The 24,174-nt window shown below is 35.8% G+C and overlaps 1 protein-coding gene across 2 annotated transcripts in view; it reads left to right on the forward strand.

Moving 5' to 3' along the window:
• The window catches only part of LOC110465195, a 59,279-nt gene extending 41,026 nt beyond the window's left edge, over window positions 1-18,253 (forward strand). Inside the window, exons 5-12 of one of the 2 annotated variants that reach the window (XM_021520861.1) lie at window positions 2,646-2,790; window positions 3,664-3,854; window positions 4,619-4,666; window positions 4,881-5,070; window positions 9,254-9,268; window positions 13,597-13,701; window positions 14,497-14,610; window positions 14,926-18,253. In XM_021520861.1, the coding sequence (XP_021376536.1) occupies window positions 2,646-2,790; window positions 3,664-3,854; window positions 4,619-4,666; window positions 4,881-5,070; window positions 9,254-9,268; window positions 13,597-13,701; window positions 14,497-14,610; window positions 14,926-16,055 (1,938 nt within the window). In that variant the 3' untranslated portion in view covers window positions 16,056-18,253. The remainder of the gene's footprint in view (window positions 1-2,645; window positions 2,791-3,663; window positions 3,855-4,618; window positions 4,667-4,880; window positions 5,071-9,253; window positions 9,269-13,596; window positions 13,702-14,496; window positions 14,611-14,925) is intronic. The other variant, XM_021520862.1, reaches the window with a different exon arrangement.
• Window positions 18,254-24,174: the final 5,921 nt, after the last annotated feature.

Consider the following 24,174-nt stretch of genomic DNA (forward strand, 5'->3'; position numbering starts at 1 on the left):
TATGTCCGTCGTTTTGGTGGTTTTTATCTTTACCCATGTGTATATTTGTTTGTTTCACGATCTATGCCTCCACCCGCCACGGAGCCCAACAAGGGGACACTGGTGTGACGCGGATATCCAGCGCCAAGTGTCGGAGATACATAGAATAGTATACTCGTAAGAATATACATACTATTTGAAAGAGTATACTCTCGCGATTGACCCTGAGCCACCGCCTTCTTGGGAGTATGTAAACCAAGGGCTCGGCGTGACCAGCCGATTGGTGATAGAGGGCCCATATCACCTCTCGTCTACCCAGAGTCCGAAGCCAAAGCAGTATGTTGCAGAATATCGGATCATGTCTCCTTCCTATCAAGAGTTTGACAGTGATTCCGACTCTGCTCAGCTACCAGGATCTTCTTCCCCCAGGAATACGAGATGCAACCCACGGCAAACAGGTTGGCTCAAATTGGAGCTACTGTGAAAGCCTTCTGCTACGATGACGCCCAGCGCGCCACAATCATACCCCCGAAATGATCACATACGCACTGAGCACCAACGTACCCAGCCTCGGGACGTGGACCCAGCTTTCTTGGAGGCCTCCTCTGAGCCGTTCAGGACTAGTAGCGTTTTAAAGGAAAAAAGTTGACGGACGATGGACAACCGACGGACAGACAACGGAAGCTGCGGCATGGGATAAGCTCACAAAATACAATGTCTGAGTGCACATATACAGACAAGTGTAAACGTATAACCGTATCCACATATATTAATACCATAAAGTATTTAATATTTAGACATTACTTGTAAATTAATATTATATTATTATATTTTATTTCAGAAACTTACATTACATAATTACACCCTAATTATTTTAACCCTATGACATGATGTTATAAAACCTGACCACGTGTACCCTAATTTAACTTATAGCCTCAGATATTTTACGGCAATATAATTCAAATGCAACAGATTATAAAACCAAAGTACTTTATTCAATAATTGAAGTAACAGTTTGTTTTATATTATTTTAAATTAAATGTAAGACTTACCTTGCACCGTGGTGGTAACGCACACAGGCAGTTCACATGCAACTAATCTAAGCCCAGGTAAGGCTTTTCATGTGCTTTTCACGTGCATGGACAGGGTCATTCTGGGTCAAAGTGTCACTCTCAGCCAATACTTGCACCAACCTCTCATACGTCACACTGATAACACAGGTACATTACCTGACACAGACATATATACCATGACACACGATACACAGCGCAAGTATTAACATGTACTCAATTTACATCGTATTTAAAATACATAATTTTAAATACTAAATTACTGGGCAAACTGTTAATAAGTCTGGCCACCTTGACATTCTCCCCTGTAAAGGGAAATGACGCCTGGCATTAATTAAACTATAAACAGCAAATTACAACCAATAAAGCTTAAATTAAGTAAAATATCCGTCTCGCCACCTTGGCCAGTATCCCAAAGTAACATAACCATGTACACTATACACTTAAAAGAATCTCCCCACTGCCAGTGGAAACAATGCATTCCTGATATGAATATCAATCTTTTTTAAATAATAATTGAATGTGAGTTACATAACTACATAATTTGATGGTAAACCCAAAGGTAATTTTACCCACTAGTAGCTGTAGAGTTTGACCAATAGTTTCAAAATCAGGAGTAGGCTTTGTTCCCTATGACATTCTCCCACTGCTCCGACTTAATTGCTATACAAAGACCTCAGCTGTAGAATCGGACGACACCAAGGTCCCCATGAGCCATTCTCCATATCAATTAGGAGGTTTACAGGCCTGTCTGGGCCTTACAGCTGCTGTGGAGTCTTTGTGTATGACCTACACTGCCCGCAGTGTTGGATTTTCCACAAACACCCTTATTCCCCCTCCTCAGAGATTCCCCTGCACCAAAAGTGTTTAGTTGCACTGGCTTTCGCGACTCAGCACCAGTGCGTTTGGGCCTCCTAGCAGGAATAACATACCTGGGTGTTTGACTCCCATCCTCATCTGAGCTGTCAGAGTCGGTAGTTGAGGAGAAACTCTCAACTGAGTCTATCTTGGCATTCTGATGATTTTGGGTTGTCTCCCTTGGTTCATGAGCACCTTCTTATCTTGGTAGCCACATGAAAGGGAGGAGGACGTTCCTTCCGGATCTTGGATACAGGCATGTCAATATTTAGCACACCAAGGACAATGTAGGGTTCCTTAGTCCATTTGTCAGCCAATTTTTGTTTGCCACGTATACCAACGTTCCTCATCAGAACCTGGTCACCAACCTCTAAGGTGGCTTCTCTAACCCCCCCCCTATCATACCTATCCTTATACCGCTTACCCTTCCTCCCTCTTTCAGCCGAGGTAGCTTTGTATGCAAAGTCTACCCAAGGCTTAAGCTTCTGGGCGTAATTCTGTTGGCTCCCTAAAGCCTCAGAACTGGTATCGATGCCTAAAAATGCATCTACACCAAGTCTTGGGTGCCAACCAAACATCAGGTACACTATTCCTGCTAGGAGGCCCAAACCCAAATTTTGCCCAAGTTCATTTGTAACATATTATTACCAGATAACCTAAACAAAATTTGAAATTGATCAATATTTTGTAATTGATATATTTAGTCATTATAACAGAAATCTCTGTATATCTTCACAGGTTACTTTCAGAGCAGAAAAAGTTGGTCCTGTCTCAAGTAGAAGGGATTACCTACTTAGGGCCTACAGTTTACCCAAGCCTGCGACCCAGTATGATACATTAGATATGTCTCTTTCTGCATTGATCCATACAGGTCCACCATTCAGTAAGTACTCATAGTTATATATCACATGACTATAGTTTGATATCATAGTACACCTTTTCAGTTAGAATGGCTCAAAATCAGAACCAGAAAGATTTTGAAGGTCCTAAGGGCTGATTAGGGCAAGAAAATCTAAATTGTCTGGTCATTATATTAACTTTATCAAATGTTTCTTAAACAGAACAATATATTCACAACTTCCTGACCATAACAGATGCTAATTTTGAACATGTATATAAATGTGTCGCAGTTTATATTTTTCATATTTCAAATATATTTGTACCTTCATCGTTATTAAACCTTTCCGTCTTTTTCTTTTTCTTTTTCTCACATTTTACTTTGATATTAAGTCATTTAATTCTAATAAAGGAGACACCAAAAAATGTGGATTTCTGTTACCCTGATCACTTGACACTTTTGATAGTACAGTGAGTGGACAATATATGTGAATAATTATCAAAATGTTTTAACCATATAGTGATTTAGATTCTGATATTGTAAAGAACTTTTTCTAACACCCCTTTTATTCAATTATTGTCTGTAGTAGAAAGATTAAGCAAAACTTTGTGGGAAGGAATATTCATTGGTTCAAATGTATGTCCTTGACCAACTTCAAAGGCCTTATGATAAATACATTGAAATCTTCCAAGAACAATTGGTTAGTTGTACAGTAATGCTGTGAAGCCTAAGCTTATGTGAGCTTGCTTGTAAACAAGTTTGTGCTAAGTTTGACCTAAACCCTCTTTGAAAGTTACACTGTTAGATGTAGTGGGAACGGTTTTGAATAACAGTTGAGAAATACAGGCCTATTTTGCATCTATTTTACATTCCTACTTCTTGAAAATTCTACTAATGACTGTGCACTTTGTATTACAGATGCAACATCTCCATCATCAGCAGAATGGACAACAGTAATAATTTATCGAAACTTTTCTCGGGATATCTACTTCTCGTTCAATAGCTCTCCTCTACGATTCAATTTTGAGCGTTTTGATGTAAGTCTGTATAAAGTACCTGATGATAAGGAAACTTCTGGACCCCTAGTCGAAAAACAAGTTATAACTGTTGTAAGTATCACAAGACTTTCTATATTTATGCGAACACTTTAACTCTATATTTGATGCCACTGAAAAGATTTTCACAGTATTAATGACATTCTTAGTTTACTAGTTTCACTAGTTCACCAGTTTGACCTTCGACGAACAAGAGAAATATTTCATAGTAATGTAATAAATCTCCAATATCTTTTAGAAACAGTAAATATCTCTACAATTCTATCCTACATAAAAATATATGTTATAAAGGTCTCTTGTCTGTATGATCTCATAAGATATAAGAACTAACAAGTCGAACTGGTGAAGGACACGGTGTTAGGAGGCACGGTAATCTAGTGGTAGGACGTCGGGCTCGTGACCGAAGGGTTGCGGGTTCGATCCACGGCACGGTACTGTGTTGTATCTTTGAGTAAGATACTTTTCTCTGCATGATTCAGTCTACTCAGCTGTAAATGAGTATGTGGTTGGGTTACATGCTAGAATTGTTGAATGCTAGCTGTGAGCGCCGAAATGGCAGCACCGGCTGTATGCTCTCCAGGGAGTTGAGAAATATGTTGGCTGTTTGCAAAGGCCCTATTACCACTGATAATAATTTGTGAACCGCTTCGAGACAACCTACAAACTCGGTTGTAATAAAGCGGTATATAAGAACCTCCATTAATTATTATTAAGACAATTTGTATCACTGTTATACCATTGCATGTGAACAATCATTCAGTATTTCAAAATAGTCACAGATAGTCTTTTATTTTAAGGATTTTTATCATCTGTTTTAGTTTGATGGGGAGTTCAAAGATTTGTTACCTGGATGGTATCGTCTTAAGGTAAGCTTCAACATGAAGGACTTGAACAATTTTGATAACGGGTTCATGCTGATTCTATCTTTTTTTTTAGCTCACATGACTCTAATATTGCAGGAAAAATAACTATAATGCTTTGAGGTTTTTTTCACATTTTATTCCATTAATGGAATAATGCTAAAACTCAGTAGGAACCTATTTTTAATGAAATAGCTTATTTTCTTCCCTTTCATTGTAGATAGTACCCGAAGATCCATATTTCCAGGATTCAAGGAAGTGTCTTTGCAAGGACAATAGAAATAATTGTGCCACTTGTACTAGAACTATTACAGCTGCAATCTACATACATGAACCTTCCCCCACAACACCTGGACCTACCCCCTCTACACCTGGACCTACCCCCTCTACACGGGAACCCTCTGCCATAAGTAAGTGTTGTTATAGCACTTAATATACAGAAGGAAATCCTGTACATTTAAGTCACAATCATTAGGAGGCTTTTACCTTTTGGACATGGGTTTCAGGGGCGTAACAACCTATGTAGCAAAAAGGCTCGGGCTTACACATCATTTTTGACTAATAGACTATATTATATAAAATACTAAAACACAAAATATTTGTAAAATAATAGGGGAAAATTATATTTTCTTGCTTTAAAAAGGGCCATATGAAACTGACGCCAGAACACTGGAGAATGCGTCTCCGGCGTTCTAGAAAACAAAATTCTCCTGGGGGAGAGACTCCAGACCCCCACCAATGGGAAGGGGGAAAAAAACCTCCAATACACTCCCCCCGCCTCGTGCTGCGCGCTTCGGGACATTTGATCATTGGGCTTACACATTGAAAACCCGTTTGGTACGCCCTGGGTTTGTCATTTTTAGCTCACCGTCGTCCGTCCATCGCCAACATTTTACTTCATCTCAGTAACCAAAAGGCCTAGGGTGATGATATTTGGTCAGAAGCATGCTGGGATGAAGGGCTACCCAGTTTGTTCAAATAAATTACCTTGACTTATTAGCTCACCTGGCACGAAGTGCCAAGTGAGCTTATGCCGTGGTGCGGCGTCCGTCGTCCGGCATCAATATTTTACTTTAAACGACTTCTTCTTAATAACAGAGAGGCCTAGGATGATGCTATTTGACCAGTAGTACGCTGTAATAGAGGGCTACCAAGTTCGTTCAAATAAATGACCTTCACCCATTTTCAAGGTCACAGGGGTTAAATATGTTAGAAATCTTTAAACAACTTCTTCTGAATAACCAAGTGGCCTAGGATAATGATATTTGGCCAGTAACATGCCAGGATGAAGGGCTACCAAGTTTGTTCAAATAAATGACCTTCACCCATTTTCAAGGTCACAGGAGTCAATTGTCTTAAAAGTCTTTTAAACAACTTCTTCTGAATAACTTAAAGGCCTAGGATAATGATATTTAGGCAGTAACATGCTAGGATATAGGGCTACTAAGTTTTGTTAAAATGACCTTAACCTATATTCAAGGTCACAGGTGTCTAATATGTTTAAAACCTTTAAACAATTTCATCTCAATAATCAAGAGGCCTAGGATGATGCTATTTGACCAGTAGCATGCTGTAATAGAGGGCTACCAAGTTTGTTCAAATAAATGACCTTCACCCATTTTCAAGGTCGCACAGGTCAAATATGTTTAAAACCTTTAAACAACTTCTTCTGAATAACCAAGAAGCCTAAGATAATGAAATTTGGCCAGTAACATGCCAGGATGAAGGGCTACCAAGTTTGTTCAAATGAATGACCTTTACTTATTTTCAAGGTCACACAGGTCAAATATGTTTAAAACCTTTAAACAACTTCTTCTGAATAACCAAGAAGCCTAGGATAATGATATTTGGCCAGTAATATGCTGGGATAAAGGGCTACCAAGTTTGTTCAAACAAATGACCTTTATCTATTTTCAAGGTCGCAGGGGTCAATTATGTTAAACATCTTTTAAAAACCTCTTCTGAATAACTAAGAAGCCTAGGATAATGATATTTAGCCAGTAAAATGCCAGGATGAAAGGCTACCAAGTTTGTTCAAATAAATGACCTTCATCCATTTTCAAGGTCACATAAGTCAAATATGTTTAAAACCTTTAAACAACTTCTTCTGAATAACCAAAATGCCCAGGGTGATGATATTTGGCCAGTAGCATGCTGGGATGAAGGGCTACCAAGTTTGTTGAAATGACTGACCTTGAACAACTTTCAAGGTCACAGGTGTCAAATGTCTTAAAATCTTCAAACAACTTCTTCTCAATAACCAAAAGGCCCAGGGTGATGATGTTTGGCCAGTAGCATGCTGGGATGAAGGGCTACCAATTTTTGTTGAAATGAATGACCTTTACCTATATTCAAGGTCACATGGGTCAAATATGTTTAAAACCTTTCAACAACTTCTTCTGAATAACCAAGAGGCCTAGGGTGATGATATTTAGCCTGTAGCATGCTGGGATGAAGGGCTACCAAGTTTGTTCAAATGAATGACCTTGAACAACTTTCAAGGCACAGAAGTCAAATATGTTTAAAACCTTTAAACAACTTCTTCTGAATAACCAAAATGCCCAGGGTGATGATATTTTGCCAGTAGCATGCTGGGATGAAGGGCTACCAAGTGTGTTCAAATAAATGACCTTCATCCATTTTCAAGGTCACAGAAGTCAAATATGTTAAAACCTTTAAACAACTTCTTCTGAATAACCAAAATGCCCAGGGTGATGATATTTTGCCAGTAGCATGCTGGGATGAAGGGCTACCAAGTTTGTTCAAATGAATGACCTTGAACAACTTTCATGGTCACAGGTGTCATATGTCTTAAAATCTTCAAACAACTTCTTCTCAATAACCAAAAGGCCCAGGGTACTGATATTTGGCCTGTAGCAATCAGGGCTACCAAATTTGTTCAAATGAATGACCTTGACCCACTTTCAACCTAATGTCATTGTTTGACATCCAAGGTCACACTGATATTCTGCCTGTAGCTGTATTTTGGTCCACTTTTAAGATTACAAGTGTGAGATTAATACCAGGTGAGCGATGCAGGCCCATTGGGCCTCTTGTTATTATCAGAATGAATATATTTCAAAAAATGTTCAGTAATACAATGTACAATGGTATATATAATGGATCATGTTATTTCAGCATAGAGCAAATTCTTGTTTTTAATTTTTTGAAAGTATTAAATTGACAGCTTAAACTGCAATGTAAATTTGTCTGGATCTTTCATGACCATATGATTATGGAATGATTACTAATACAACATATGCCACCTGTTGTTATTTGTGTCTTCAAAAATGTTTCTGAAAGAATAACACACATGCACGCGTATACAACACATCCCTAAATGACCTTAGATGTTGATAGAAATTTAAACCCTATAAACCAAACCAAACTGAAATAAATGTCTTTGTTTTGGTATGGGAGGGAACTCATTGTTAATTGCCAAATCTGTTCTCTCCGTTGAAAGTCCGTTTGGCGTCAACTTTTTACTTTAAACAACTTCTTCTCAATAACCAAGATGACCAGGCTGATGCTATTTGGCCAGTAGCATGCTGGGATGAAGGGCTACCAAATGTGTTCAAATGAATGACCTTGACCCACTTTCAATGTCACAGGGGTCAAATATGTTAAAATCTTCAAACAACTTCTTCTCAATAACCAAAAGGCCCAGGGTACTGATATTGGGCCTGTAGCATAGACTGCTGAACAATATCAGAAAAGATATATAACTCTTTCTGTAATGTTATATTTGACTTAATATTATGTTTTTTCCTGACAAACGACAAGAAACATAATGCACTTAATTGTTTTGCTACATGCATAAACTTATATCTGTACTGTTTACATACCCTTTCATTATATGGTTGCCTTGTTGCAAATATTTTGTAACGCATAAAATTAAATATAATGTGTTATGTTAGTTATCAGTATCTGGGTTGAATGTTTTTAAATGGAAAAAGAAAAATCTATGCAACCATATTTCGAAAGAATATGACAAAGATCAGACACCACACAGAGTTGTGGAGAAAGTAATCAGAATTATTCGAAAACCTTCAAACGTTGGTTATGATTATAATTAAAATTTGCTACCGAAGAAGGTATTGTAAAAAGTACTAGTACTTGGAAATGCTCCAGCAGACAAAAGCTTAATTGATTGAAATATATGTAACTTTTGCACCCAATCAAGTTTCTTATACTTTTAATAAGTAAATTGAAATGACATTGAACCACATCAAGTGAAGGCAAATCATCGAAGACTGATGGTATTTATCATACAGCATTCAGTACATATAGTTTAGTCTACAACAGTTATCGTGATTGCTTACCACACAATGATAGCGCAATTCAAATACAGAAATTCCCTGCAGCTAACTTTGAAATGTTGCTATTTCTTACTCACAGATTCTGTCCCAAAAGAATATTCTGATCCCTTCAGATAATGAGATATAATTTATTTTTAAATTGGATCGTCCTATTTGCATGGGTGTGGCTACTGGTGAAGGATGTATGTAGTTATATTGATAACGTGATTTCAGGAGAAGATATAAACTCACATCACAGCATGATCGTAATGCTTCCGTGTTATATTTTTTGTAGGTTCGTCCACCGATGGTAAATCATTATCTGGCAGCATTCCCTCTTTTCCTAGCGCTCCCATAATATCCTAGTAGTGATGCTATTTTTCTGTAGTTGTATCTCCTCAATAAAGCCTTTCTGCTACTCATTTTTTTATTTCCTTTTTCTTTTTGATTTAAAGTATCGCATGTGAAACATCTGGGTGACTTTACTATCCATGGTGGCTGACAACAGTAAAACCTCAATATCATGCTCCTCGTTTCATATGTCATCTCGCTTACCGCCAACATTGTCCATTACAGTGTCCCATTGCTTTATCATTACAATTCGTTCAGATCTCTCAATATATTTATAGCTAAGCCCATTTACAATACGAAAAGTTTGCCGAGAAAAGTCACGGTGTAAGTATAGCGAGGTTTTACTGTGTTGCAAAATATAGCTTTTGTTGAAATGTTAAAAGCATTTCCTGACAAAAAATGTATTTTAAAATTTTCTTTTTATATCAGAGTGTAGCTTTATTTATTTAGTTTTGAACTTATTTTACCATGCATCTCAAGCCAATAAACTGAACTGTTACGTCACATTACAACCAACTTAACAATACCTAATTAAGATATTTAGACATATTTTTAGCTTACGATTATAGAAACTGGCGATAACCCTGAATCACAGCCGAATCTACACGACGAGACCTTTCAAAATATTTAATATGGAATTAGGGACATTTCCTTACTGTTCAACGCATTTATATTAAATATTGTTTTACCTTTCTACTATCAATATAATATTATCTGTTTAAATATGACATTGTCAGCAGAAGAAAATGGAAGGATCGATAGGTAAACCTTACGCAAACATTAGTCTAGTCGAAAACACTCAACTGATGCCCCTGAAGCGATGACCTTACATGTACATCAGCAATATTTCTCAAACTGGTCTTCTATTGTACCATCATGGAACACCGGCTTGGATTATCTATCAAACTGTTTTATTACCTAACAATGAAATACAACTATGAGCCGTTTTCTGTATATCGATGCATAATTACACTCTTGTGGCATACAAAAAGCATTTTAAGCAAAAGTTTTCAGAACGGCATATCACGCCCTAAAATATTGCTGAACCAAGGAATCATCAAAAACTTCTGTTACGTATTTAGCTTTTTTAGGGTTTTAGCTTACCATTGATACATGTTGTTCCATTTATTCAAGAGTAACATCTATTTAATGAATCGTACCTGTTGATAACTGCTAAAATGTAAGCGTCATGGAATGGTATAATTAAGGAATAAGATGTCAAAGCTTATTGTAAAGGTAGTATCGGTGATGAGTCTTTTGATACAAATTTAACCCTAATTTTAATGCGTCACCAGAATCAGCAAAAATGTATAAACTATATCAATACTCAACGATACATGATAAATTTGTTCGTAAGATAGGTCACATACACTGGACATATCATGCACGGAGTATTGTGTTTTGGATGCAAATGCTAAGGAGACATAGAAAAAAGGTTTAACTTAAGTTTAAGGATGCGCTGCAGAGTTTTCTTGAATCAGGACGGTCTTGATAAACTTAGTAAAGATGGCTGAAGTTAATACATTCTTCAGCTTGGACACACTATTATCATATCACGAACAATGAAGTTATGAGCACCCTGCTGTACGTAGTGTCAGCAATGATATCACAAGTATACAACATGACGTCAGCATGTGTTGTGGGTGTAGGTCAATGACAACAGCATGTGTTGTCCGGTAAGGACCAATACTATACATACATATGCACATATGATAGTTATAAGTGTTGCCCAATGACAAAAGCACAGATACACTTACGAAATATTTTTTCATCAAGGAGCTTATCCAGCCGATCCATGATCTGTTCCTTGAGATTACATAAGAAATTATCCTGATTCTCCAACAACTTCTTTGTTCTTGATTTTGGTACCTATAGCATGTATGTCGTTTAAGCCCCTTTACTATGCATGTTACAAGTATCCATTTGAGCAGACGTATGTCAAATCTGTGACATGTAAAGTGATTCAAGGTTTGAATAGCTAGCACTACATGCTAAACATCATTACTTGACACCTTATCGGTTTTGTTTGAAAATAGATTGTATCATTCATTTAAAAAAATACACTTACTTGTTGTGGATCAAGATGTTGTAATGAAGCCAATTCATATGCCGAGTGTCCCGTTTTTGTGCAAATGCACCACGAAATTTTGTATTCTTCACATGTCTATATATAGCTAGCTCGCGAAATTATAATCAGTGTAAATTTAACTTTCTGATTTTGGGTCAAATTGCGAAAAGTTAAAAGCCTGCGTAAATAACCCGCTATACGGTTCTTTTTGTTAGCATTATTGATGTAATCATTTGACGATTTTCATACATTTGACCACTGTAAGCATAAAAATGGCTCTACGTTATTGATCTGAATAATCTTGATACAATCTGACCTTCCCGTAGGCAACAAGCAAAATACCGTTACTTTACTAGCCCGTATGAATTTTTAGAAGAAGTTTTATGAAGTTTTCCAAGTGACTCAATGTGCCTCTGATTATATACGATGGTATCATGTCCCTAATCCGTCCGTAGTATATCATGTAATCGATTTCTAAATCAAGTGTTACAACCAGTGGTGACAGAAACAGTATCGGTAAAGCATGGTTTGATTAATGGTTGATTGGTAGATCTGTCAATTATTCAATCCCACTGCCTCATTTGTTGTACTTGCGATCAGCTTGCTGTTTAATTGATTAATTGGAGATCGATTTTGCAAGCAGAACGTCACTGATAATGGTTATTAGATCAATCGATTCACAGAAGTTCATATATTTTCAAGTATGCGAGATTCAAAAATATTACATTTAGATATACATAAGGACCTAGATATGCACACGTTTGAACGTCCCCCAAACTACCCTTAGGCTTTTATATCTATAATATATTTACTGATTGTCTGCAACATTAAAAATAGCATACGCTATTAATACCTGGTAAACCTATCGCGATGTTCACATATTTACTGTTATCTGTGTTCTATCCACATAGAGTCAGAGGGTCAGTCACCATGCACGACTATCGAAACTGTTAGACGATGTTGTTGTTGGTTTAATGGGATGTTTGTTTGAAGACAGCAACTCTATTATTTGTATGGGACTGCTTTGATTCAGAATATTTTACCACAGTTTTCAGCAGTTACGTAAGAACGGGATTTATTTGAAGTTTTTCAAAACCATATCGAAAATAAAGTTTCGGGAAATTCATATTCAACTATGACTGATGTATATTGGTTTTAAAGGAAGAAATGTTCAATTGACAAATGTGCAGGTTAAAGTAAAGAGTAGCCTTGCGCTATCCCACTACATGCTATCGCAAGATGACTAATGCAGGAACCACTACAGAGTCTGAAATAGCTTTATGTATTCTCTGCCCATCAAAAAGACTAAACCGGACCTACTGAATCGAATGCAACAGATGAGATATTTGTCTTTTTCTCTAATTTTTTCTTCTACTTATTCTTATATATTATACAGTGCATTTCCATGACCTTCTGTCCTATGACCTTCAATGACCTTTTGGTTGAGCATGTGCTGATTAGCCAATGTCGTAACATATTTTTGTCTTTTATAAGTGACGTAATTCTGAACATCACATGGATTTCTCACATTTACGAAACACTTATACGGTGTAAACGTCGTGTGTTTTCTAATCCCCTATAATTGTCCCTCTCAGTTATATTGATGTATCGCAATGTATACAGTTAAATGTTGATTTCCATGTAAAGAGCCTCACTGATGCCATCGTGGTCCCAGGGATCGGCACTGTTGTCTGTGTACTAAACAACTGATGGTTATAAATTAAGTTCTCAATTCTACAAAGAATAGACCAATTAGAACTGTCAATGTTTCCAAACTTTAGTTTAAAATCTCAATAAGTGCCTTGATGTGTTTTTTTTTTACAGATTTATCTTTTGTGAATAATGTTGGAATGTATGTTGGATATAAGGGTTTATAACGAGAAATGTTTACTTTGACATTGTTCGAGATTTACGGAGAACAAGTTCAAAAATATAATGTTCATTCCACAAGGTGAAATATAGCTTATATTCCTGAAGAAATATGACATTTCTGTTCGGTTTTGAACGGATAGAAATATTGTTGAAGCAACAGGGAAAATAACACAAAAACTCATTGTCATTGATGCATCATGATTCATTGCTGACGTTCACACATTCGTTTGATTATGACATCGTGCAAGCTTTAGTAACTGGAAGGTTGCCAGATGCTTGGACGTGACTGATTGTGTTAGTTACTTCTGTTTGTCTACAATGTTTATCATGCTGTGTTGTCATTCCAGAGGTAACCACAGACCCGACCGGCAAGATCGTAGGGGCCGTGCTAGGCTCCTTTCTTGGAGTCATACTGATAGTTATCATCATCCTATTTCTCATCATTTACCGAAGTAGGTAACATTTTTATATTTTCTACTAAATGCTATGATTATTTACAGTCATAATTAGATTATCCTCCATTAAGAAAATATCTATAAAACTTTTGAACCAAGGGCGTAATATTATGTTTTCCTATTTCTGAGTGTTGGTGATACATATATATATATAATAAAAAGGGATTAAATGTCCATGTGAAGGAAGTAAATAGAGAAAAAATAAGATTAACGACCGACTAAGAAACGAAAGAAGACCAACTAATCAAAATATTAAAACCAAGTCTCAATAGGCCACAGTAAAATTTTACGCTAAATTGTCCACCAATCTTGTGTACTTCGTGACGTCACGTTACTATTGTAGTGTGATGACATGTAATTGTGACGTCACAAAGTTGTTCTGTTGAATAAACCTGTAGAGCCCTGTGAAGGGTGAAAGCAGCTAGTTTTTTAGTCGGTCGTTAATTTTATTTTTTCTATATATATTTATGTGTATGTGTATTTTGGATTAACTAGCAAAGCTATTTTTGGATAAACAGAACAACACGAGAAATGTTCTTAAATAATGGCGTAGCCTTGGGTGTTTTGTAACAAAGTTGTATTTCATATTAAAATACCAGTAGATTTTTTTATATTGCTCAATTCAAAACATACGTACTAAATATTGGGATCACTAAGTAGTATGACGACTTGAGAACTTTTCATTACATATATAAAAGTGTATGCATGATATAATGGCAAGAGAGTTTATCTATTTGCTTTATTGTATGAATTTGTAAGCATAAGATACATATTGAAAGTCCGGTTATACAGGGAAACAGGGAGGAAAACAAGATCCTGGACCAGGGAAATATGTGAAAGAACTCGACAAATACCAAGGTCAAGTCAATCAGAACTACGTCAACAATAAGAAACCTGCACCAACGGGTAATTATGTCATTTGCCAATTTTGTAATAATTTTAAACGGGTTATTTTTTCGTTACTACAATAAATTTATCTTCATATTTTTTTCTCTGTATCGTTACAGTTTGGTCTCCATGCTCCTAAATCTAGACCCTTTTGAATAAGAGACAAAGTTTTTAAGTAACCAGATTTTTAAATATACCAAAATACTGATTATATAGAAATGTTTTATCGGTAAGTGAGTTTCAGATTATCTGTTGTGGAAATTGATGGTATATGAACATGGTGCCTGTCAGATATGTCTTATGTCTCACAACAAGCGTGTTATTTACACTCAGGTCCAGGCCTGTTGAAGAGACAAAATGTGTTTCTGGTGAACACCGAGGACCACCCGAAGCACCTAGGCGTACTGAAAGCTTTCTCTAATTTCCTTGAGAAGGAATGTCTGTGCAACGTGACCTTTGCCCCTGATTCGAAAATCGATGACAAGCTCCAGTGGATCATACGCTCAATGGACATGGCCGACTTCATTCTGGTGGTGCACTCTTCAGCAGCATATCTTCAGTATAAGTCGTGGACAAAGAATAATGGTGAACTGTGTTACCAGCCTCTGACCAAGGCAGGAGATATATTTGTACCTGCACTCCAGCAAATTACAGATCGTATGAGTAGAGGCAAGGGTGTCAACAAATTTCTCTCCATACAGTTTCCCTATACTGCTGACAAGTTTGTCATCAAGGAATTGTTTCGTGGTAATCAGTACAAGATCCCTACTCACCTGGATGAGTTTCTATGTCACTTGCATGGCCTTAGTCACACACAGAATAGACTGGAAGATTTAAAGCTGCCTGTACGCGTCAGTATCAGATTGAGGCATCCAGGCATGAACCTAATCGATGCAATTAATGAAGCTGCTGAATATGAGAGCATGCATAGCATCGAAATAAACACCAGCGGGGAAAAGTTTGATTCTGGCATTGGAGAGGAAGAAACTCGCCCAATCGGCACCCACAATGGTGTAGATTTCAACAGCAATGGATATTCCTATGAAAACACAGTTTTCTCAAACGGTAATTATGACTATGCTATCCAAGGTGAAACAAATTCCAATCAGTTATCGCCAGAATCCCCAACAACGCCGCAAGCATATGAATATGTAGATATGCAATTAAATCAAGGTCCTCAGAGGCAAATGCTTCCGAAGAAAAGAACAGAACAAGAGGAGATGTGGTCCCCACCAGAGTCACTACATGAGGACCTTCCCGCTTACTTGGAGGTTGAAGGCGACAACTATTCCTTCCAGCCTCACCCTCCCAGTCAACTAGGCGAGGAGGATGTACAGAGCACACAGCTAAGAGATGAGATCCATGACATCAACAGACGCTACATGACCAAACAGTTCCAACAACTTCTTGACATCAACCAGGAGGTCGACGAGTGTGAAAGTCTGGGTGGTATGAGTGTATAGCATTGGAGGGAAGACAGGACAAGGACAAGCTAAGCTCTCATAGATTAAGATAGTGTCACAGCCAAGTTACTAAGTCCTGAAATATGAACACATCTTGGGTAAGCGTTTGCTATATCCTTACTGGTTAATCTAAGGTGTGACGATTAGGTGTGTGTTTTAAGCGATGAAAACTGAAGATCAAGGAGAGTGTACATTTTATTAGATATAATTCTGTAGAAATCCATTGATTAATGTACTGACGGTATTTATCCACCGATGTATGTTTTAATTTACTTACCGAATATGTACATAGCATACAGGAAATCAATTTTTCCAACAAGTTGTGATATTTTTATGAATATTTTTCTGAATATTGTTAAAGTCGATTATTTTGTTTCATGTGTTGTTCAATCTAGGACAATAACGTGGTCATTTTGGTATTCATATTACTTATCCATAAGAACAAGAAATTGTTGGAAAAAAGTATTTATGATCAAAGTTATTAAGCTTTTTCTCCCGAAATGAAAGGAAAAAACATTTTTGAATAGACAAAACTTGTACCAAATTTATATTCTCAAATCATAACTTGGCTTAATATTTTTAGAAAGGGTTATTATCATTTCAAATATGTATACACATGTATTTTACAATTAGATGGCTGCGCTGTTTGAAATGAAACCATTACAACCAAAAGTCATATTTACTGTCCGAATTGGCTTTATAATAAACAGACATTGAATACAAATTCAATCACGTTCTTTAAGTTAGTGATTTGAAATAACTTTTCGGGGTATAAAGAAAAGTAATTTGTATCATATTTGATCCTTCAATGTGATCAATACAAATAGATGTACATGTATATTTTCTGAGTAATCATTCATAGTATCATGACTTTCTTCACGTGTTATATCCTACAAAACTTTAATCTTTTTCCATTCTGCTGTATCGTTCTTAGGTAAAGTGGTAGTAAATGACAACTAACTTTGAATTTAAACTCTAAATTCATCTCTAAAACGTTTTAATCAAGTATTACCGAAGGTCACTTTACTGTTGACAAACCTGTCAATCCAACAGATAAGAGTGAAGAAGAGAGAGGTAACATAAAAGTAGTGAGATCTCTTGTAAACATCGACTTTGTAAAAAGTTAATGCAAGATATAGCCAAATGAATAAAGAATAATAGAATATGGAAACTGTTTCATCGCAGTATTGTTCAAAAAAGAGAATGATAAAAAGGATTTATATTGGTGAACTGGTTTCTTTTTCATTCGAAACATTTGTATAAAACGAGTCGGAAGAATTTATTATATTTTCTTTACTTTAGAAAGCCTCTAGTGAGCTATAATGATAACAGGACGAGAGCTAAATCTCATAAAATGGAAATTACCAATAGATTATTTAAAACACATGGTCAACGAACATGTTTAATTAAAAAACAATTATTGGCGCTATTGTGACGTCATATTATAATCTGACAGACTGAAGGTCGTTTCATTATCATTTTATTACATCACAATGCGCCTCATTATATTAGTTCATTCTCAAAAAAAGATGTATCGACTTATTAACACGGTAATTATGTGACGAAGAGGATTGATTATTATGTAAATAAGGGCATGTATAGTATGAATCAGCACTGCTTTTCATGTTACTTATATTTCAGGATGTTTGTAATCATTTAAATATTATTTTTGTATTAATATATATATATATTAAGATTCGTTTTTAAAAATTGAAATAAGCAAGTAAATCATGAATATAATAAGCTTGTAGGAGTGCATTTATTACCTGTATATCAATCTTTTTCTATTGTTGTTAATACTTACATTTTAAACTTGTTTAATGTGAAATTACTTGTTATTTTATATGATCTTTATCAATGGCAGCCGATGTTTATGGTTTTAATGTACTGTCCACATGGTTTAAAGATTATTTTCTGAAATTTTTCCAATAATGTCCACAAACTATCAAATGTTGAATAAAATGTTAGGTTCATATTTTCAAAAGTTTGGACTTAACAAACTGACAAATCTCAAGTGACACATCGGCGTTTTAACAATCCTTCAACGAATTAGGAAGGCAAATGTTTGAAATATTTATCTCGAAAATTGGTCGTTTTGTATAATGTATTAACAAATTCGCGTCATTGATGTCGGCTGCAGGCTACCGGCAACATTTGAAATTATAAGATTGTTTTAGATGCTGATTTTTGTTATTCTACAATGCAAACATGGACTTACCCCTAACAAAGTTCTTGGGGATGTATTCTTTTTAAATTCCAATTTACCTCAAATCGTTCAGTGCGGATTTTTTCTGTAACTATTGGTTTACTAAATTGCTAATGTCACATCAACATTATTAACTTTACTGTATCACGCATCTGTATTTTTGCAGATTGTTACACCCCTGCAGGTGGGGGATCGGAAAAGAGTACACTTGCTGTGTTACCCACGGCATGTTTCGTAGGAGGGAACTAATGAGGGAGCCCCTGCAGAATTGGGGATTTGCTTTGGTGTCCTCTATTTGGGGACACAAAAGCAACCAAAATAAATCTTCTGCGCCTATTGCAATATTTGGGATCTTTATCTATTTCCATGCGCCTTGCTTGGCAACACCGTGCTTTTGGCTTTAATGTTGAGCGTTTGCCTAGGTGAGGAAGGCAATGGGTTCTGTCCCCAGGCCGGGACATACCTAAGTCTTTAAAATGGTAGTTGTTATTCCCTGCTTAACGTTCAGCATTAAGGGGTATAGCAACAACTGGTTCACCTGTTGTCAGTATAATGTGACCGGGCGGAATGCTGTACTTGGTGCCTTCAGTATGGCATTTTAGTGAGTTAGCACTATAAAATCGGCATCAGATTCGCGCTATCACAAGGAGACAAGTACACCAACATTCCCTGTCTCCTGCATACACACACACAAGCATGCAATATTTTTCAGATGTAAGTATAATATTTGAGGAATCTCTGATATCTCGTCAGTTGTGTTCATCTAAATATAAAGACAGATTGGTATCTTTCAATAGATAGATCATGTTTTATGATGGATACTGTAAACTAACATATTTTAATTGTAATTTTTTTGAACATCTAATTTCAACAAAGGTATTAATCACATAGGATATTCAATGAGAAGTATATGTATTAAACATTACTAGTTTAGTGATCATTTCAACCAAACCAGAAATTATGATTTGAACCATACTTGTTAAATCCTAAAAGAATAATGCCTGTTCTTACTAATTATCATTATCGTTGTTTCAAGTGGTTGTAATTAATTACCTCCAGGCATTACAGTACGGTATCATTGCAATATGTTTTATGTGAATTGTTAGAAAGTTCAGGATATACTATTTTATTTACATTTTGAATAATTATTTTTCTAATTGCAGTTCTATTTTCATAAGTGCGAAAAGCTTCTTTGATTTAGGTAAGGGAAAGTGTTTCATCTAGACAACGTGTTGGAGGAGTTTCTATGACTCGCAATAATTTATAAAAAAAAAAAAAAAAACATATTTATTAATGTAATATCATATATCATCATAGACGTTGTATTGTATTGATCACTATCAATTTCTTGAAGCATATTGATAATAATTATATTATAAATAACGATCAATTGATATTAGGCGGTTTTGAAACGACAATCATTCGGTTTAGTATAAACCTTACTTCTGTCCTTTCAGTAATACATAATGTTTCCAGAACTCGGAAAAGACACGTTTCACCTTAACGATAAATTTAGTTCTTGGGTAGGTATCTATCATATATATGTAGCCATTGTTGTATGGAAACACGATTATTTTTTCTCTTCTTGATTAACCATGTTTAAAGAGGGCGAAACATAAGGCAAACATTCCAACTGTTGAAATATAACGTTTATTTTTCCGTTTATTGTTACTAAATATATGGACATTCCAATGAACATGACTGTTGATTTCGTTCGTATATGTATAGTCCTGAATTTGTCCTAGTATTTTTTGTATCCATTATTTGTTTTATTTTGTGACCAATTATTTGATTTCAATTTGTTGTTGAAATAGTTACAGTATTAATCTCTTATGTAATTAAGCTTGCTGCAATGCTTTGTTATTCAACAGTTGCCATTTACGTCTTTATTAATGTACATGTAGATTACATTTTCCATTGTCTAATAGTATAAAGCTTGTGTCACCACGTCTTTCAGCCCCTATGACAAAGCGTTGAGTTTCTCGCGAGGTAAAACACTAGCGCATGTGGACGGGACTTTTCTGCGTGACACCTATAGAGAAAAACACAGTGAACAATATGATTCTTTTAAAAATAAATACCGAATTAGTGGAGTCAAAGTAGAGGGAAATTATGTGTATTTAATAGAGAGCATCAGTAATGGGTTTTCCTACTTTTAGCTCACCTATCCGGCTTTATTCGTTCGGCGTCTTATGATCCATTAGATGTAGAGTACCTTGTTATTATCATGAGAGATATTTTGCCTCTAGCTGTGGGCTATGCTAATATGCTATGCTAGTTTTGTTAAATAATGCATTAATAGATATGTGTCATCGATTGTTTTCATTAGAATATCTTTCGTGATCAATGTAATTTAGAATGGACATTTCGTATGCTTCATGTAATATATTGCAAAACAAATACTATTGACTTTGATCTCGAAATCCTTATATTTTATAACATGCAATGTTATTTTGATTTATAAATAATAGAATGTACATCTGTAACAGTTTACTCTCTTTCACTTTTCATTTCATTTTAAGGGAAATAAAAGACAGTTTTGCCTTTAGGCAAATCTGCCACGTGTTACAAAGCGCATGGGAAATGGAGCTTCATTATTTAACACCTGAGGCACATATGTGGAATGAGTTTAATCAGTTTCGTCTAATGAATACTAATTTGCTTTGCACGCAAACGGTACTTGAAAACTTATTTTGTGAGCTTGAAAACGCCTGTTTTCTTTGGTTAGCTAAGAGTGCCAATTGCCGGTGTCTCAATCTAAACACTTGACAAACAAGACACGAAGCCACAGTGTGCTGAGTCAGTAAAGTCAAATGTAAAAAAAAACCGAGACATTTCGTACAAATATCACTCGTAAAACTGCGGGCTGTCAAAGGGAATTCTGTTTGTGTTCAAAACAAATTGAGCATTTATCTGAGGCACATTGTTTCAAATCAAATTTTTTTTTTTGAAGGATTGATTAAATACATCGGTGTTCGGTTCAAATGTGCTTTTGATAGATTAAAACCTTAATTCTGGGTTATATAAGATTGTAATAGATAACACATCCCTAGCCTATCAATGATAATAGTTACAAGTATATATTTAATTGTACTTGTTAATATTCTTTTGAGATTGAATACGACATATTGATTTACAAATAAAAATAAATATGTAGGCTATATTAATCAAACCAACATAATTTGAATTCAATTGATTTAGTTTGCAAGTGATGCATTATTATCCCCCGGTACTATTAATACCATGAACATTTACGTATGCATATTTCTACCATACACAATTTGCATTTCACCATTCACAATCCCTGTAACAATCATCAGTTTGAGTAATGGATTTTGCTTTTCCTTTTTGTACTAGTTAAGGTTAAAACATGTTCATTGTTTACAAAATGACGTTATAATGATTTGCGACGTCGTGTTTAAACTAAAGTTTTATTGTAATGACAGGTTTTGTCGGAATTGGAATCATGCATACCGTTTTGTTTTTTAACTATAGGAAATTATATGTTCTGGGAGACGGTTCGTGATTGTTGATTATATTGTTAATTTGTCGTTTTTAAATTGTGAAACAAATGCTGAGTAACGGCGTACCTTAATGCAATTCCGAAAAATGAGAAAATGCACTCGATTAAGAAAATTATGATAACCAACGAAAACTTGTTAGAAACCTCTTTGAAATCAAAGTCATATACGAGTTGTAAAAAAGAGCGTCTCTTACAAAAACACTGAGGCATGGTCAAAATGTGAGCAAATCTGTAAAATGTCTCAGTTGTGATATATTTTTTAATTAAAACGCATTCGCCTGAATTTTTTACATAATAAATTATTTGAATGTAAGTGACTGATAACAATCAATTACAGAGACGTTTTTCGATCGGATACAAAGCTCAGGCACCTGCAAATTGGGACACAATATTTTGCTTATCTGAAGACAGAACTAGAACTTTTCTGAGTATAGATCAATACCCACGAACCGTCTGATAGTACTCCACACAAGAAATGACTTGTACAATCCTATCTTAAGTATCATGTCCCTGTGATATGAAGTGCCATGTATTGATTTATATGTAATGTCAGTTTAACATATGTATCGTTTGCTCTTTTTTGAAAACCACATATATCACGTATGTTTTTTTATATATACAATTATACAAACTATTTGTGCGTTTGTTTTTTTTCTTTTCCGATTATTTAAGTATATACATAAGGTATACAGATAAGTGTCATCATGTCGTGAATGCGAATACATCAGGCTAAATATTGTGACGTAACCTCCCTATCGGTCACGGCCCTGCCCTTGACCTCAGGTATTGATGGAAGTCTAGGTTGCGTTATACGTCAGTTGTCCGTCCATGGTCATTAGTGGTTGATCAATAAAAGTCTTTAACTCTGTAATGTGAGAAGTAGTACCGCTGCCACCATATGTGCGTGACGACTAATTAACTAAACTATACCTGTCTTGTAAACTGGCTATTGACCCAGTCTCAAATATACATGTGTTAATATATGAGACTAGTGCAATGAGCCAAAGGCTCGATTTGACAGGCCGTCACTAAAGTTTTATCAAGGCCTTACTGGTCTTGATGTTCGAAAAATGTGTTACGAGCCCAGATTTGTAAGCGATTCCGGTAACTTACTTAAATGAAAACCATGATTCATTAAATACAAATATGTACATTTATTGTGTGCCGACTATTTACATAAAATATGAAGTCTTGGTCTTGATCCCGATCCCTAGGTTCCGTAATCGGAGGTATTGCCAAAAGGTGATATCCAAGCTCGTAGTCTCCACAAAGGTGGGTTCCGTAATAGTTAAGACGTACCGATCCTCGAGATGTGTCCTCTCCGTTGGGGCCTGCGCGCAACTGGTGGTTAACCAGCCACTCCCCGACAGTGCCTGGGAGAGAACGTGTGCCACCCCAGTCGGTGATAACCATTTGTTACTCCCTTTGATGAAATCTAATCCACTGGTCGAGCGTAAACACTACAACAACACGTACTCTTCTAATTGCTAATGAAATATGATTGAATTTGATTATAGGCTGACTATCCAAAATATGAGGGGAAAACTTAACGTTGAAAGTAAGCTCGAAGTAAAATTCCTCTAGGAGTACTAATAGCGGAAATTTGGTAAGGCAACACAATGACATAACATGACGATAAATCCCTATCTCCTGGTCGGGTAATATTCCAACAACAACAGAATTATAATAGTCCCTTCACCAATAGCACAAAAAACTTGATCACTAGTAACTAATTAAACTACACAACTCATTATACCGTCAACACTTTGGTTGTACTGACTTCCCAATACCACTGCACATTCACCACATGTATTCCTTATGAATGCAACTCAATATAAATCCAGTCACTTCATAAATGCCTCATAACTAGCACTGTGCAATAACCTTGTCAATCCTGTATGAATACAACTTAATACTAATACACAATGGTTACATAAACGCCTTATGACTGAAACACAATATACTGCAAAGTGATCACATAAATCCCTTGTGAATATAACACACTAGAACAGCCCAGTAATCACATAAATCCCTTATGAATCTAACACAATGTAACTACACAGTGATCACATAAATCCCTTATGCATATCACACGATATAACTGCACGGTAGTCACATAAATCCCTTATGAATCTAACACATTATAACTGCACAGTAGTCACATAAATCCAGTATTAATCTAGCACAATATAACTGCACAGTAGTCACATAAATCCCTTATGCATATAACACAACATAACTGCACGGTAGTCACATAAATCCCTTATGCATATAACACAATATAACTGCACAGTAGTCACATAAATCCCTTATGCATATAACACAACATAACTGCACGGTAGTCACATAAATCCCTTATGCATATAGCACAATATAACTGCACAGTAGTC

Source organism: Mizuhopecten yessoensis, unplaced genomic scaffold, assembly GCF_002113885.1.
Source record: "Mizuhopecten yessoensis strain PY_sf001 unplaced genomic scaffold, ASM211388v2 scaffold11059, whole genome shotgun sequence".
NCBI classification, from domain to species: Eukaryota; Metazoa; Mollusca; class Bivalvia; order Pectinida; family Pectinidae; genus Mizuhopecten; species Mizuhopecten yessoensis.